The sequence below is a fragment of the Brachionichthys hirsutus genome, chromosome 11 (genome assembly GCF_040956055.1).
Source record: "Brachionichthys hirsutus isolate HB-005 chromosome 11, CSIRO-AGI_Bhir_v1, whole genome shotgun sequence".
NCBI classification, from domain to species: Eukaryota; Metazoa; Chordata; class Actinopteri; order Lophiiformes; family Brachionichthyidae; genus Brachionichthys; species Brachionichthys hirsutus.
Window position 1 is genome coordinate 10,738,351 of NC_090907.1, and position 16,845 is coordinate 10,755,195.

General features: G+C 45.9%; 1 protein-coding gene across 1 annotated transcript in view; it reads left to right on the forward strand.

Annotated features, from left to right (window-relative positions):
- Positions 1 to 2,619: 2,619 nt before the first annotated feature.
- bcas3 (BCAS3 microtubule associated cell migration factor) overlaps positions 2,620 to 16,845 on the forward strand; it is a 238,466-nt gene continuing 224,240 nt past the window's right edge. Inside the window, exons 1-6 of the mRNA XM_068745321.1 lie at positions 2,620 to 2,674; positions 3,926 to 4,020; positions 4,767 to 4,821; positions 5,131 to 5,206; positions 6,003 to 6,109; positions 13,687 to 13,768. Of these exons, the coding sequence (XP_068601422.1) occupies positions 3,950 to 4,020; positions 4,767 to 4,821; positions 5,131 to 5,206; positions 6,003 to 6,109; positions 13,687 to 13,768 (391 nt within the window). The 5' untranslated portion in view covers positions 2,620 to 2,674; positions 3,926 to 3,949. The remainder of the gene's footprint in view (positions 2,675 to 3,925; positions 4,021 to 4,766; positions 4,822 to 5,130; positions 5,207 to 6,002; positions 6,110 to 13,686; positions 13,769 to 16,845) is intronic.

A 16,845-nucleotide genomic window follows, 5' to 3' on the forward strand; every position in this document is an offset into this window, starting at 1 on the left:
ATGAGGTGGACCCAGATCAAGGTTTCTTCTTTCTTTCTATAACATTGATGTGTGGGGCAGTTAGTATTCAGCTGCATGCAACAAAGATCTCCAAAGGATGATTCATAGTTACCCTCGCCGAAGGGGAGGCGAGGGTATTGCAATTGGGTTTGTTTGTTTGTCTGTTTGCTTGTTTGCTTGTTTGTCTGTCCGCGCGCATAACCCAAAAACTAGTTTTAGTAGCTTCCTGGCCTGTCCCCATCAGCCTCACCCACTGCTTACATTAGATTGTTCAATTGTCGCTCTGAAGGTAGCAAAACAATGGCCAAACTTTTGACTGAGATATACCAGACAGATGGCAGGGATGAAGACGCTGAGGTTCTCCTTGGGATTGACCAGCCTGTCCAGACAATTGGCCGTCCACTATGAGTCTCTGGTTCTGTCCAAGTTTTCTGCCTGTTAAAGGGAAGTTTTTCCTTGCCTCCATCTCCAAAGTTCTTGCTCTTGTGGGTCAAGTTGGGTTCTGTCTTTCCCTGCTGCACGTGTAAAGTGCCTTGAGATAACTTTATGTTATGATCTGGCACAATATAAATCTTTTTTTTTATTGAATTGATTAAATTGAACATATACAAAAAAACCTGACAAAAACAGAAATTTAAAGGAACACACAAATACATGTGCAAACTGTTTAGTTAAATAATGCATGCCGAGATGCACGCTTGTAAAATCTGTATGACAGTAAGATAAAGAGGAAAAATTGTAAGAAAGAGCGAATAATGTGTTGGATGGAAGTAAACAAGGCCACTTCCTGTGATTGACTGCAGAACACTTTCCATCTCATTGTCTCCTAATAATTGTTCACATCAAATGAAAAGTAATTGTGTTTTTTTGGTGTTTTTATTGTTTCATTGTTAAGTTGTCACATAAAGCTTGTTCACGCCATTTGGATATATATATCCCCGGATTGAAAAGAGACTTGAACTATTACTGAGAGCTGGAAACAAGACAAACATCACAAAAGGGTTTACAGGAGGAACACTTCTTTCTCTGTTGTCAAGACATTAATGCTAATAACTGTACATTTATGTTATCCTGTAAATATAATATAGCATCCATCTGTCCCCCCCCCCTCAAATAAATATTGAGAGCATTTTTCTGTCTTATTGAACAAAGCACCGACGATATCTGCTTTTTTGCTGTCTTTTTTTTTTTTACTCTGCTTGTCCTCATGACTATTAAAATACAGTATAACGCCCTCCTAAATCTCGTCATTGTAAATATGCTGAAAAGGGTTAGGGTTCGGGTTGATGACAGGAAGCCCTCTTACCTCTTCTTCTTCAGTACTTTGCTCTAATATGCAACATCAAGAAGAGCACGATGCAGCTCAGAGACCACGTACCAAGGGCCTCTGAAAACAACACGCCACACTGTCTGGGGAACCGAATGTGGAAGAAACACAGACAGACAAAGATCCGAACAGATTGCAGGCTTCCACCAACAAAGCTGTTTTCCTTCTCATTACAAGCCATCAAGGACATGAAGGGAAAGAGCGCATACGCGTGGCCTGACCTTGGGTGACCTTTCAGAAGAACTGTCAGGCCTGCTTGTTTGATCTTAACATCGCCAGACTGAAATCTGTCAGCTTCACTCCAGCGTTTAGCTGTCAATAATCTGCACTCACAGTATGTGCCAGCAACATTTAAAATACGAGCATCAGGATTAACACGGCCTGCCTCTTTGGTATATTTACCGTATTGCTTGGCTAATACATCAGTCACAACCGCCACTTTTTGTTTCAAAATCTGAGGGGTCTAGGCGCTGGTTTTGATATGCCATCAGTGTGAATGGGATATTAGCTGCAGGATTATTGGAAGACTCTCCTGACATCCACAACTGAGAGGCGGAATTGTACATTTTAGTGTTAGTCAAATCTATTTTCAGAGGGTGGAGCTGCCAGGGAACAGGGCTAGAGGTCGACCCAGGAGAATGTACATGGACGTAGTGAGGGAGGACATGAGAGTGGCTGGTGTTGGGGAGGACGATGCAAAGGACAGGGTGAAGTGGAGATGGTTGGGTTGTCCCACGGGACAAGATGAAAGAGAAAGAAGTCATTAAGAGTTTCTGCTTCTCATGTTAAATTAATACTGAAGACCAAAAAAAGACTTCAGTGCATTCACACTATCTGACAGTATTATGTATAATAACCAGATGCACAATTCACATCTGGTTCATGCACAGACAGCGGCAGGCTGTGATGCATTTCAGTGTCAGTCAGCACACGGTCATATGTTCCTGTGTACCGCGTTGGGTATATATATATATATATATAATTTGTAGGTGATACAGATATTTAAAGTTTTTGAAACCTTTTTGTTAAATGAACTGCTAATACAATTTATATACGTCAAACTATCATGATAAAACTGTTTAAATGCTTGTCTTTGCTTATTATTTACATTTCTCTATTTCATAAAGTTTTTTTTTAAAGGTTCTGCGTCGCCAGCTGACTCGTCATCGGTTCCGGCCCTTTTCATGTTTGTGATTGGGCTGACGAGAAAGATTCTGTGCTCTGATTGGCTGTGAGTCACACGACACAGTTCCGCAAATCCACTGTTTGTGTTTTGATTTTGACCCATCCATTATTCAGACTCGCACTTAAATCCTGAACAGAGGAAGTTCGGAATTCCGTATCTCGGTTCGTAAATGCAGCCGCCCGACAGAAACAACTTACTGCCACATGGTGCTTTTATGTCTCACTTAATGACCTCAGTCGTGTCGTTTTATCTTAGTAAGAGGCACATGTCGGCTAATGCTAGCTAGCTTAGATAATTAGCAGCTCCTCGTTACTTAGGAGTTAACGAGGAGCCACTATGTCGGGTGTGGAGCGACCATACATGCGGCTTCTCGGTGTGTCTCGCTAGTGCGGCTCGTAGCTCAGCACGTGATACTAATGAGCCATCCTTTTCATTTTGTGTTGCAGCGATGCGGGCTTTGTAATACACACGAGTCCATTTGACCTCGTTGTGTTGTTAATATTATCAAAGGAATGTGGTTTAAAGAAGCTTACGTTCTCTCACTAGTTAATGTCACTGTTTCCCATTGCAGGTAAATTCAGATCAATGTAACTGTGGGCTATAGGTGGCGGAGGATGTTTTCTTTTTTCATCTGTCTGACTTGATGTGTGATAAGATGTCAGATTGACTTCTGCAGTATTCAGACGGCTGCTGACTTTACACCTATTTGATAGTCACGTGTTTGTCTGTAGTTCGTGGCAGCAGCAAACGTCCCCCCCCCCCCAGCTCCTTTGAGTTGCTGTGTATAATCTGCATAGTCAAGATTTGCCCATTGTCCTAGTAATCATCTGATACGTCTGGATTAGTGCAGCAGAGGGATTTATGGACTTTATTAAATGATGGAACACCGAAGAGATGTTCTTTTGATCTTCCCAGACACACTTGCACATTTTATTTGCGTTCTTTCCCCTGTTGGACTCTTTGGTCGCCTTCAAGACCAGATGACGTTTGAAACAAGGACATTTAGATGTTACTTGAGGCTTTGGACCTCGCCCTTGGCTTCCTCCTCACAGGCATATAACACCTAGCTGTATATTAAACCGGTACAGCGCACCTGTACCTCCCTATGCAGTATTTAGTGAAGTATGATGTGTGAAAAGTACTTGACATTTGAAACGGTCTCCTATCGTGCTTTTTGCTTGTTGCGGTTGCCAGTTCTTTTGACCAAACCCAATCATGATAAACGTGATGGGATGGCGCGGCGCACACAGAGAACGTGCTGCCAGTAAAAACATCTGATGCGTTTCATTTAAGCCAGCGACGGAGTAAATGGTCTGTTTGGTCATTTGGAAGTTGAAATTATTGTAATGAACTAAGTTGTTTCGATTGTATGCTGCTAATATGTTCACCTGATTCTTGTGACTTTTTTTCAGAATAAAAAAACAACAGGAGACAAGATGGCCTCAGACTCTCCACGCAGACCGAGTCGCTGTGCTGGAGGGGTTATGGTTCGAGCACAAGCTGCTACGTAAGCACTGCAATCGCTTTGCAGATTTTGTCCTCACACGACATGTACAGTTAGATGTTGAGTATCTTCTATCGTTGTGTGGTGGCTGGGGGGGGGGGGGGGGGTTATTGGATCCAGTGAGTGCTGCAGCACCTCGGTCCCACAGAGAGACACTAGAACCCTGTCCTCCAAAGGGGTCAAGGACAAAGGGGTGCCTTAATAGTCACACACACACACACACACACAGCAATACATTGTCAGTTCATAATACCGATGTTTATTATTATACATCATTTACTAGGTTATATTAAAGTGTTCATCATTCTTATTAACGAAGTGCCGTGCTGGTGTGTATTTGTGTGTATGTGGTATATGTATGTACTTACATATGTATTAGTACTGGTTCAAATGTTAGAGCAGTGTCACATATTACTAGTTCCACGTTCTTCTCTGTTGGTTTGTTCTGTGAAGTTCGCTGTGAGTTATGTTGCTGTGTCGCTTTAATTTCCCCTCGGGATTGGTCTGTCTGTCTGCCTGCCTGCCTGCCTGCCTGTCTGTCTGTCTGCCTGCCTGCCTGCCTGTCTGTCTGTCTGCCTGCCTGCCTGCCTGCCTGTCTGTCTGCCTGCCTGCCTGCCTGTCGATGGATGTATGCATGTGTTCACTGGTGATCTTTACGTCTGTGAGATTCTAGTTACAATCTTGTGAAAGCTGCCATTGATGTGAGATGGAGGGTTTTCCTCGGGGCTAACGTCACCTCTTTGCTGCAGGGAGCAGTCGTACATGGAGAGCGTGGTCACCTTTCTGCAGGACGTCGTCCCTCAGGTAACCAATCTACCAGTACTGTACTACTACTACTACCAGCACTACCACTGCTACCAATACTACTACTACCACCAGTACTACTACTATCAATACTACTACTACCAGTACTACTACTGCTACCACTACTACCAATACTACTACCAGTACTACTACTACCAGTACCACTACTACCAATACTACTACTACTACCAGTACTACTACTGCTACCACTACTACCAATACTACTACCAGTACTACTACAAAAAGTTTAGAGTCATGAGTGTATTACTAAAATAATAATGCCCTGTTTATTTCTGCTTTTAACTCCAGGCATATACTGGGGCGCCCCCTACAGACGAGAAGGAGAAAATCATCTGGGTTCGATTTGAGAAAGCTGACATCAATGGTGAGTCTTAACGTGTAGTACTACTACTACTACTACTACTACTACTACTACTGTTGCTACCACCACTACTACTACTAATGTTACTATTACTACTGCTATTACTACTACTAATGTTACTACAACTACCGCTACTACTACTACTACTACTACCACTACCACCACCACCACTACTACTACTACTACTACTACTACTACTACTACTACTTTGACTGTGAGGAACTTTCTGATGTTTCTGATGACATCATAGAAGTGATTTAAACATAGTTAGGCTCTGCTTGGATTGGTCGATCGCCCTCTATACGTAGTGAGGGAGGACTTCACTAGATCACAAGTAACCCCCATGAGGAAGACCTCTGAGCCTTTAAACTTGGCACGGAGATGACAAAATGAAATTGTAGAGGTGTCGCTGTAAATTGGTGTAAGGAAACCCAAACAGAAACACAGTGTCGGCTTATATTAAAGTAGCTTTTAAAGATGGATTCAAGCAGCGTGACAAGCTGGGAGTCCTTCAGGCTCCAGACGGTTGCATGACACACGGGCCAGCGTTTAGGTTTTCACTGATTTAAACCACATCCGAGGAAACGATCATGCAACGATAACATCCGGTAAACGTGGCAAGCGATTGGGATCTCTGGCCATGACACCAACAACAGGAAACGGGAGATGTAAACATGATGCACAGTTCATTACAAGCTCGTGTATAAGTTGAGCTTTTAACACGACTATGCACCAGATGCCATTATTTGTGGTTTGTTTGATGCACGGCATCCTTTAATATCTTGTTTTCTGTTTGCAGACACGACTCGTAATCCAGAGTTTTCGGAGATGCACAGTGGGACCAGTGACCCGCCTCTCTGCATCATGATTGGCTACACCGACGGGATGCAGATCTGGAGCGTGTCTGTAAGCGCCGCACCATCGGGCCTGTTTCAGGACGAGCTCTCCCTTTTCTATTTGGCCGTATCTGTCGTCTGATGAAGGATAAGCGTGTATTTCTGCATCGCGCTTTGATGCTGCGATTGGTTAGTTTGTGGTGCCATCTCCTGTACAGCAGAATGAGAGGCAGGACGCAGCTCTCAGAGCTCGCAACCCTCGAACGAGCAGATTGATGCAGACTGTGAGTGAAGGCTGAGCGGTCCAGGTTCCAGGTTCCAGGTTCCACTGCCGGACTGTGGGAACAAACATCACAGAGCATCACTGAACAAGCAGTCTGTTTTCCATTGACCCTCTTTGATACTTTAAGCATTTACATTTTACATTTATACACAGTTTTTGCAGTAGCAATAGAAAAGAAATGTACAGTAATCCAGTATGACTTAGTAACTTTCAAAGTTAATGAGAACAAATACGATTTTTAGGCTGAATATTTATCTTTAAGAACAGGATTAATAACAATGCAGATTGGCTGGTTTTAAGTAAATAATATCTCACATCTTATAGAACTACAATTAAAATACTAAATATGCACATATTGAATGAAATATTTCTTTATTTTCAATTTAAAATGGTAGAAAAATCCAGTCCAAACATATTAATTGTGTAGACAGCGGACGGTCTGTGCAACTGATTGTGTAACTGTATAACATCAACATTTGGACTGACTGAGTTCAAAAGTCTGACTGCAGTCATCGGCTGACCCCAGACCTGTGAGGACACGTCCAATGCTCAGCCACGTAGCTCCACTAAATGAGGACGCAGCATGAAACATCGCTGCGGTTTGTCTTCTTATCGTGTTGTTTAAGGTCGTGCGAGTAGAAGCTTCTTACAGACGACAGCAAGTACAAATGCAAAACGGTTTCAGACTAAAGCAGGTCATTAGAAAGGCTGAAGTGAACAAAGAAACAACGGAAAAATACCGAAAATCAATCGGGGTTGATTGAGTCGCTGAAAAATGTCAATGAAACTGAATCAAATGCATTTGATGTAGATTCTATGTATTGCAGAAATATCAATGAGGTATTCTTACATTGACTGAATTAGGCTGATGTTTTTCACCATATAAAATCTTATGGGATAAGTTTTACCTTTTCAAAGCAGCACCGTGTGGAGGTGCAGGCTTGTCCACTCGATGGCGCTGTTGACCCTTAAATGGACAGTAAACGTGCGATAGATTTACCTCGTGCTCAGGGCTGGAACATGAATCACATCTGGTGGTTTGTCGTGTGAACGATCCAGGTTCAGGTGTGTTACCTGTCTGCCGTTCATTCCTTAACACCGCGTTGCAACTTTATTCTTCATCTGTCTGCTCTTCTGTATTCTACTTTTAGTTTTTAGGTTTTCTTGTGTGTATTGTAACCTTATTCCAAATTTACCAAAACTAAATTAGCTGTTCATTTCCTGACACAGATCTAAATGGTGAAGCAGCCCTAGGATTCAACCCCTCTGCTCTCTCTCTCACTCATTTATTTCCCTTTTCAGCTTTCTCTGCAGTAAAGACCAAAAAAAAAAAAAGTGGCAGGAAGATATACCTTTGCTTCATTATTTCTTTAAACATGACAACGCAGTACAACCACAAACCTTCCCAAATCTAAAGTGCAGGACGTGCTTTTATTTCAATTCACGTCTTCAGAATCAGTTTTGAAAGTCGTTATCCTTCTTAGTGGCTTTAACTACCCATGATGCTCTGCTTGCAGAAGTATCGACTTTCATGCGGAGGCTGTCACTGAAACATGCAGACTCCACAAACATCCTGTGAGCTCTAAACACGCCAAAGCCTTTCTAAACATCCACAGGCCCTGGTGAGCGCCCGCTCTCGCGTTACCTGTGAGAGTGCACACTCGCCGGCTGCCGGGCCGCCAGCAGCCGGGTCGCCAGCAGCGTTGTGATGCTGGGGCGGCGGAGAACAGATGCTTTAGCCACACTCAACACGCCCAGTGTAAATGTCAGGCTCCTCTGCCTTTCACTTTCAGCCCAACACTTCTGACGCCGGGTTTGATTTGCACGGCGCGGGGCGGCCTCTTATCGCGCGGCGTCCTTCCTCTTTGTTTTGCTTTCAGTTTAGAAAGTTTACGGGATGTTTCTGGGCCGTGTTTTCTCACAGGATGTTAAGTAAGCACTGAAGGTGCCTTGGTCTCTGGCTCTCGAGTGGCTGTGAAGTGTTTGTGACAGTTGCTGCGCCAACACCCTCTGTAATGGCCCGCTGGAGTACGAGCACGCACGAGGACATGCACTTGTGAGATGGGGACTTGTGACTGCTTGTGTTGACACTGACAGAGCTGTCGAGCTGATGTAGATTACCGTCGCCTCACGCCGGAGAGGTGTCGGCCGCCGCCGCCTGATAAGAGACAGACTGCCGCGGACTAATTGCCTGCCTGCCTGCCTATATGTGTTGCGGTGAAATTAGCCGTTTGGATGAAAAGTGTCTGAGTGGACGTCCTGGAGACCTGGGGCGCCATCACGGGTCTGTCAAGCTGAGACTGGGGAAATATAAGATAGGACTTGATGAATGAAGATTCTGGAATACAGACGCTATAGTTCAGGTTCTATTGTAGTAATCTAGATGCAGACGTTTTAACTTGTTGATCAGCTTTCACCGAGTTCAGGATACTCTCAGCCGAGGGATGAGTTACGCTCCCTGAAGGATTTTAGAACATCATTACAAATTCATGGTTTTAATAGGAAGCTGCTGCTCTTTGGTTTGGCGGCGCTGATACAAATTCACATCCTCCTCAGAGCTGCAGGAAAGAGAGAGTCCCTTTCCTACAGCTCAGTGTTTGAGCTGCACTGAGGAGAATGAATTGGACAAGGTTTTACCTTCGCCGCCTCCTTTAATTTGTAGGAGAGACCCTAAGAGAACGGTTACTGCAGTCGATCCAGGATGCGACCCAGAGCAGGGTTACTGCAGTCGATCCAGGATGCAACCCAGAGCAGGGTTACTGCAGTCGATCAGGATGCGACCCAGAGCAGGGTTACTGCAGTCGATCAGGATGCAACCCAGAGCAGGGTTACTGCAGTCGATCAGGATGCAACCCAGAGCAGGGTTACTGCAGTCGATCAGGATGCGACCCAGAGCAGGGTTACTGCAGTCGATCAGGATGCAACCCAGAGCAGGGTTACTGCAGTCGATCAGGATGCAACCCAGAGCAGGGTTACTGCAGTCGATCAGGATGCGACCCAGAGCAGGGTTACTGCAGTCGATCAGGATGCAACCCAGAGCACGTTTACTGCAGTCGATCCAGGATGCAACCCAGAGCAGGGTTACTGCAGTCGATCAGGATGCGACCCAGAGCACGTTTACTGCAGTCGATCAGGATGCGACCCAGAGCACGGTTACTGCAGTCGATCAGGATGCAACCCAGAGCAGGGTTACTGCAGTCGATCAGGATGCGACCCAGAGCAGGGTTACTGCAGTCGATCAGGATGCGACCCAGAGCAGGGTTACTGCAGTCGATCAGGATGCGACCCAGAGCAGGGTTACTGCAGTCGATCAGGATGCAACCCAGAGCAGGGTTACTGCAGTCGATCCAGGATGCAACCCAGAGCAGGGTTACTGCAGTCGATCAGGATGCGACCCAGAGCAGGGTTACTGCAGTCGATCAGGATGCAACCCAGAGCAGGGTTACTGCAGTCGATCAGGATGCGACCCAGAGCAGGGTTACTGCAGTCGATCAGGATGCAACCCAGAGCACGGTTACTGCAGTCGATCAGGATGCAACCCAGAGCAGGGTTACTGCAGTCGATCAGGATGCGACCCAGAGCAGGGTTACTGCAGTCGATCAGGATGCAACCCAGAGCAGGGTTACTGCAGTCGATCCAGGATGCAACCCAGAGCAGGGTTACTGCAGTCGATCCAGGATGCAACCCAGAGCACGGTTACTGCAGTCGATCAGGATGCAACCCAGAGCAGGGTTACTGCAGTCGATCAGGATGCAACCCAGAGCAGGGTTACTGCAGTCGATCAGGATGCAACCCAGAGCAGGGTTACTGCAGTCGATCCAGGATGCAACCCAGAGCAGGGTTACTGCAGTCGATCAGGATGCGACCCAGAGCAGGGTTACTGCAGTCGATCAGGATGCAACCCAGAGCAGGGTTACTGCAGTCGATCCAGGATGCAACCCAGAGCACGGTTACTGCAGTCGATCAGGATGCGACCCAGAGCAGGGTTACTGCAGTCGATCAGGATGCAACCCAGAGCAGGGTTACTGCAGTCGATCAGGATGCAACCCAGAGCAGGGTTACTGCAGTCGATCAGGATGCGACCCAGAGCAGGGTTACTGCAGTCGATCAGGATGCGACCCAGAGCAGGGTTACTGCAGTCGATCAGGATGCAACCCAGAGCAGGGTTACTGCAGTCGATCAGGATGCAACCCAGAGCAGGGTTACTGCAGTCGATCAGGATGCGACCCAGAGCAGGGTTACTGCAGTCGATCAGGATGCGACCCAGAGCACGGTTACTGCAGTCGATCCAGGATGCAACCCAGAGCAGGGTTACTGCAGTCGATCCAGGATGCAACCCAGAGCACGGTTACTGCAGTCGATCAGGATGCAACCCAGAGCAGGGTTACTGCAGTCGATCAGGATGCAACCCAGAGCAGGGTTACTGCAGTCGATCAGGATGCAACCCAGAGCAGGGTTACTGCAGTCGATCCAGGATGCAACCCAGAGCAGGGTTACTGCAGTCGATCAGGATGCGACCCAGAGCAGGGTTACTGCAGTCGATCAGGATGCAACCCAGAGCAGGGTTACTGCAGTCGATCCAGGATGCAACCCAGAGCACGGTTACTGCAGTCGATCAGGATGCGACCCAGAGCAGGGTTACTGCAGTCGATCAGGATGCAACCCAGAGCAGGGTTACTGCAGTCGATCAGGATGCAACCCAGAGCAGGGTTACTGCAGTCGATCAGGATGCGACCCAGAGCAGGGTTACTGCAGTCGATCAGGATGCGACCCAGAGCAGGGTTACTGCAGTCGATCCAGGATGCGACCCAGAGCAGGGTTACTGCAGTCGATCAGGATGCGACCCAGAGCAGGGTTACTGCAGTCGATCAGGATGCGACCCAGAGCAGGGTTACTGCAGTCGATCAGGATGCGACCCAGAGCAGGGTTACTGCAGTCGATCCAGGATGCGACCCAGAGCACGGTTACTGCAGTCGATCAGGATGCAACCTGCTGAATATGATGTGGGAGCCTGCAGCAGTGACTGAGCGCTTAATTGTAAAGCGTAACGGATGCATATTGTTCAGGCTGCACTTCATGCCCGTTCTAAAACAGGCTTTTCCACTGGACACCGTTTGCTGTGGGAAGGTGGTCATTTAGCTCCTGTATGTGGACACGAGTCAGAACCGGTTCACTCTTTACTTCAGATGGAGATTGATGCATTTTCACATCGTGCTGCTCAAATCCCTCCCATCTGGGTTTGTTGTTGCAGTCACATTAATGGATTCCACATTTATATCCTTATTAGTTTGGGTTTCATGTTTATTGAAACTCGTTCATGTGCTTATATTGATATTTATTATTCTACATGCTCAGTTTAGCAGTTACCCAAGTTCAAGTAGAAGATGTTTCATTTGCTTTCGAGTGGTTTCTCATGCATTTTTGATTTTTATTCTATTAACAATAAACTACATTTAACAATGAAACATTCTCTTCCTTCCCTTCATTTTCAGAATGAGAAGAAAAAAAGAAGCAAAACCAGAAAAACAATTTTGAAAAGCTTCATTTCAGACAAATAACAGTTTTCTACAGAAGGAAATCTAATTTCATAAACGTCCCTCGAAATTCCTCTATAGGAGAACGCTCATCCATATTCCATCTACAGCCCCTTTTCCGCTTTGCGGGTCACGGGTTTTGCTGGAGCCTGTCCCAGCTGGCTATGGGTGAGAGACGGGGCACACCCTGGATTAGACGCCAGCTCATCACAGGGCCACACACAGTCAGACAACCGCTCACCAGGGAACCCGTAGAGAACCCACGTGGACACGGGGAGAACATGCAAACTCCACACACAAAAGAGTTGAACCCGGAACCGTCTTGCTGTGAGGCAACAGCGCCACCCACTGCGCCACCGTGGAGAATATTAAAAAAGGTAGAAGCAGCCAGAAATGCTTCAGCTTTGAGCAGACAGACAACTTGAAGCATCACCGTGGCAACAACTGTCATGAATAAGAGGCGCTCCTCGGTGGCGCAGCTTCCACGGGGGTCAGCGGGCAGAGTGCGGCGCTGCAGGTTTGGCTCCTGAATTTGTTGAACCAGAACCTGTTACTGTGGGATCCTTGAACCACCTGCTCCCTCCAAAGCGCCAATATGTCCGGCGCCGTGCGCGGCTGAACGGACTCACTCGTGAATATGGCCCAGAGGTCTGTTCACAGCTTCTGGCATTACATTTGGGAGATTAAAACACTGATTCCTGAAAAAAAAAAACTATCCATGCCGCCAATGAAATGAATATATTCAATAACTGTATCAACTTTGAGAAAGCAATTTGGCATATTGCAAACGCTGTGCCGCTAATGTAATGGTGGGAATGATGTTGATGGCGGGGGGGGGGGATGTCATATGGGGCCGTGTAAGGCGAGGATGAGCGCCGGGGTAATGCACAATAACCCGGAGCATTAACCGCCGACTCTCCCCTCTTCTCATTTTAATCCAGCAAATTCCATTATTCCCCCCCTTGCAGTTCCATTTGCCGGAATCCCGCCCTGCTGCCAACCTCCTTATATTCCTGATATCAGTGTTCGTAGAGACCGCTCATGTCTCTAGTGTTAATCTACCACCACCGGGCCCCTCAAGCACTTTGAATAAAACACAGCTCCAAATCCACCACTTTGAAAAGGCTACTAATTGCACAAAAGAGCGATCATCCCTTCAGATGGGTTTAAAGACTTAGAGCAAACAGATTAGAGGACGAGTAAAGCGATAATGCAGGTTTCACTGTAATTTAACGCAACAATGAAAAAGTGGGGCATTCTGCACTTAGGACAACGTGCTGCCCCGAGCCACGCGGACCACTGACCCGAGACGCTGTGGGGACTCGCTGAAGGTGAAACGTCTTCAGCAAGTCCAGCTGGCTCTTCCATTTTGCTCTTCTTGAGATATTTTGAACTGAACTATTCACTGTAACCACGACGATAAATGAGCATCTGAGACCAACAGCAACTATTGCTGTCTGCAGGACAGCATGAGGTACGACAGGGTAGCGGGTCCGGCCGTGTTCATGGACTCGTTTCACCCTCGTGTTTGATTGCGCCGTTCGCGGTTTTGATGCCTTTTCATTGACCATGCCTTTTCATTGACCATTCTACCTCTGCTCTTCCTCTTCCTCTTCCTCTTCCCCTGACCCTTCTGTTCTTTGTATGACCACACGAGTTTGCAGAAAATCAATTTTTGTATCTTTTGATTTGTTCTTTGCAGAATACAGAACTAAAGCATATCGTCTGTCTAAAAGCACACACTTAAAGTCCATCTGGGCACCGACTGATCATTTGTATTGCCCATAAGCTTTAAGCGATGCCCTTACAGAACAGCATCCTTTCTTCCAGTTGACAGGTGAAGCCCAGGAGCTGTTCTCGGTGCGGCACGGCCCTGTTCGAGCTGCTCGCATTCTGCCAGCTCCTCACGTCAGTAAGTACCTTCAGCACACATTCAAAGTACAAACGTCCTGTTTCAGCGGAGGCTTCCTCCTCCCAGTCTTTATGTTGCTCTGTGCATGGTGCTACCTCACGTCTTTTTAGATTCCATCCATCCTTTTTGGCCTCGCTACATTCGAGAGGCGAGGATACACTCCGGATAAGACGCCAGCTCATCACGGGGGCCTTTTAGATTCCGAACACATTCAAAATCATTCGTGAAATAGAAGGGAAAGAATGCAACATGTCGCTCAAACAAACGTGTAGTAATGCCATCAGACGTCCTGTGTTTATAACAAAGCAGCTCTGTTAAAGGTAGAAATCAACTACGGGCTCCGTAGTCTCATAACTAGCATGACGCCATCGCTGTGCTACTGCTGCAGTCCAGCTGCCATCCATGGGGGCTCGGAAAACTAACCAGGAGCAGCAAGCTGCAATCAGAGTTTCATTTACTCTGGTAACAAATAGTGTTTTTTTTTTTTTTTTGCAATGCTTCAGATGAGTCTTGGCATTATTACGTTATACGATAGAAAACACCCCAACTGAAAGTCTCACCCCGGTGCATCTTGAAAACACCAAAGGCTTCCGGCGCGGGAAGATTCCTGGTTCACCTGCAGCAACTGTTCAACAGAATTTGTTGAAATCATTATCTTGCTGCATTTAGTCATAAACATTTTAAACAGCAAATAGTGCCAAATTTCAGTCAGTATCATTTAACGAAAGTAAACAATTCAATTAATTGACTTTTTCATTCAGTGAAAGAATGCTAGTACTCACATCCCCTTAGTGGTAGTACAAATGATTTACAGGTAGTAGTTCTGCTGCTCATGTCCTCGCCAGGATGTGACGTTTCCATCTCTGCCAGGGTCAGGGTCAGGGTTAGGGTCAGGGCTAGTGCTGTGGAAGCTGCCATTTAGCCTAGCCTCTGCTGCTTTCTGGGGCTTTTGTGTGGGGAACGCGTTTCTTCATTCTCTGTCTGTGCTCTGGACTTTGAGTGGACTTCATCAGCATACAATGACACCATTTAAAGGATGCTGGAACTAGATGAAAGCAAAGCGCAGTAATAAGAAGCAGCACGCCGTCCCAACACGAGCAGATCAGTTCTGTCTGAGGAAAATAAATAGGAATTGTCCTGTGAGAGAGAAGGACGCCGATTGCAATCTGCTGGGGGTGAAAACAGTGCTGCACTGTGGTCGACCATTAAAAGGCCAATTGTCCGGGACGCAAGGCCGTGGGTGGGCGGCGCTGGAAGGACCCGAAAATAGGTGTTGATTTTAATGAGGGTTCCCTTTCCTCGAATCGTGAGGTTCCGCTTGGGCAGCAGGTGCAAGTGTCTGCATCCGATGTCCTTCCCTTTCCTTGCAAATTGAAACAGCACTGCTTCCTTGATGCATGTTATTAATTTATATAAATGCATCTGCGATGGTTCTATAGACTCTATTTCAATAGATGTCAGCAGAGTTGTCTTTAACCTTGAGCTCAGTTATGCTCTAGTATGTCTATACAAGCACCAGGTTTCTCTGCAACATGAAAGCATGCAGCATTCCACACGGAAGTCAGTACTTCTGTCCGTCAGGATCGTAATCAAAGTTTCTCTCCATTAAATGCTCTGCGATCATATGCATGTTCCAGCTCGCTATCTTTACCGGGAATTATGCCTGACGACAGACGCATTCAAAAAGAAAGGATGCTGTTGGGAGTGTTAGGCTTGTCTGGAAGGCGCATTCACTCTCATGCCATACCGCAGGAATTCAGGCTGATTACCGTCAAGCCTCAAATTACAGTGCTCTTAAAGGGAAAGAGCTTCTTCAATCTAAGCGACCCCATCCGCTCAATCCCCTGATCTGCCGTCCATCTTCAAGGAAGAGACAATCAGGGAAAATACAGGATCAGTCCACTAAATGCAACATGCTTCTCTTCCGCTTTCTTTTTTTTTTTTTTTTTTATATTCCTGCTGGGATTTTACCATGCTGTAATTCCATCCTTAACCCCCAAAACAAACAAACAGATGCACAGAAAATCTCTCTCCTGTTTATAACATGCGTGACTTCCTCCAGCACTTCCTGAGGCGTGTGGCGTCCATTGCATTTTATTTTCCCATTCAAGTTTTCCTTTGGAGATATCACACAGTGGAGGATCAGAAAAAGGTTGAGCACCAAACTCTTGATGAAATTCTGATTTCATATTTTGGATGGATTAAATACCTCCGCCAATACGGGGGTTATGTAATTACCATCGTTGGTTTGTTTGTTTGTCTGCCTGTTAGCAAGATAACTCAAAATGTTACAGACAGATCTTAATGACATTTTCAGGAAATGTTGTGAATGTTACCAGGAACAGATGATGACAATTTGGTGATGATCCAGAAGAGATTCTAGATCATGGATCAGATTGAAATGATCTGTCAATGGAGCTTCAAAATGTGTTTCTCAATATCTCGGTTGATTATTGACCAATGTTTATGGAATTTGACACAATCATGTAGGGGGGAGGGGGGGTCTCTATCTCACGACCGCATTTCATCTGGATCTGATCCAGAATGGAGTCAGGAAAAAATATTACGTTTGAATATTAAAACACATTTATGTATTCAAAAATCAGTTCAAAATACACAAACTCTGATTCACTTTTACTTTTCAAGGTTGGTGTATAAAGATACAAAGAACAATCTAGAACCTTTTTGGTACTGATTCAGATCACCATGTGGACGGTGTAGATCCAGTTAGGGGGGGAATGAGCTGCTTGGGGGAGGTCTGTGCTCTCTGAGCGCTTTTCGAGTTTAATTTAATTCCATTCTTTTTTATTTCTATAGCTCCAGATCATAACAGAAAGTTATCTCAAAGCACTTTACATGTGGAGCAGGGAAAGATCCAACTTGTCCCACAAGACAAGACAGAGGCAAGGAAAACTCCCCTTTAACAGGCAGAAACCTTGAACAGAACCCAAGGCTCATAGTGGATGGCCATCTGTCTGGACCGGTTGGGTTGAGAAATATATATAGAGAGAGGTAGAAGGACAGAGAGACAATAACAGAGAGGGAGAGACAGAGACAAGGACAGGTAGGAGGAGAGT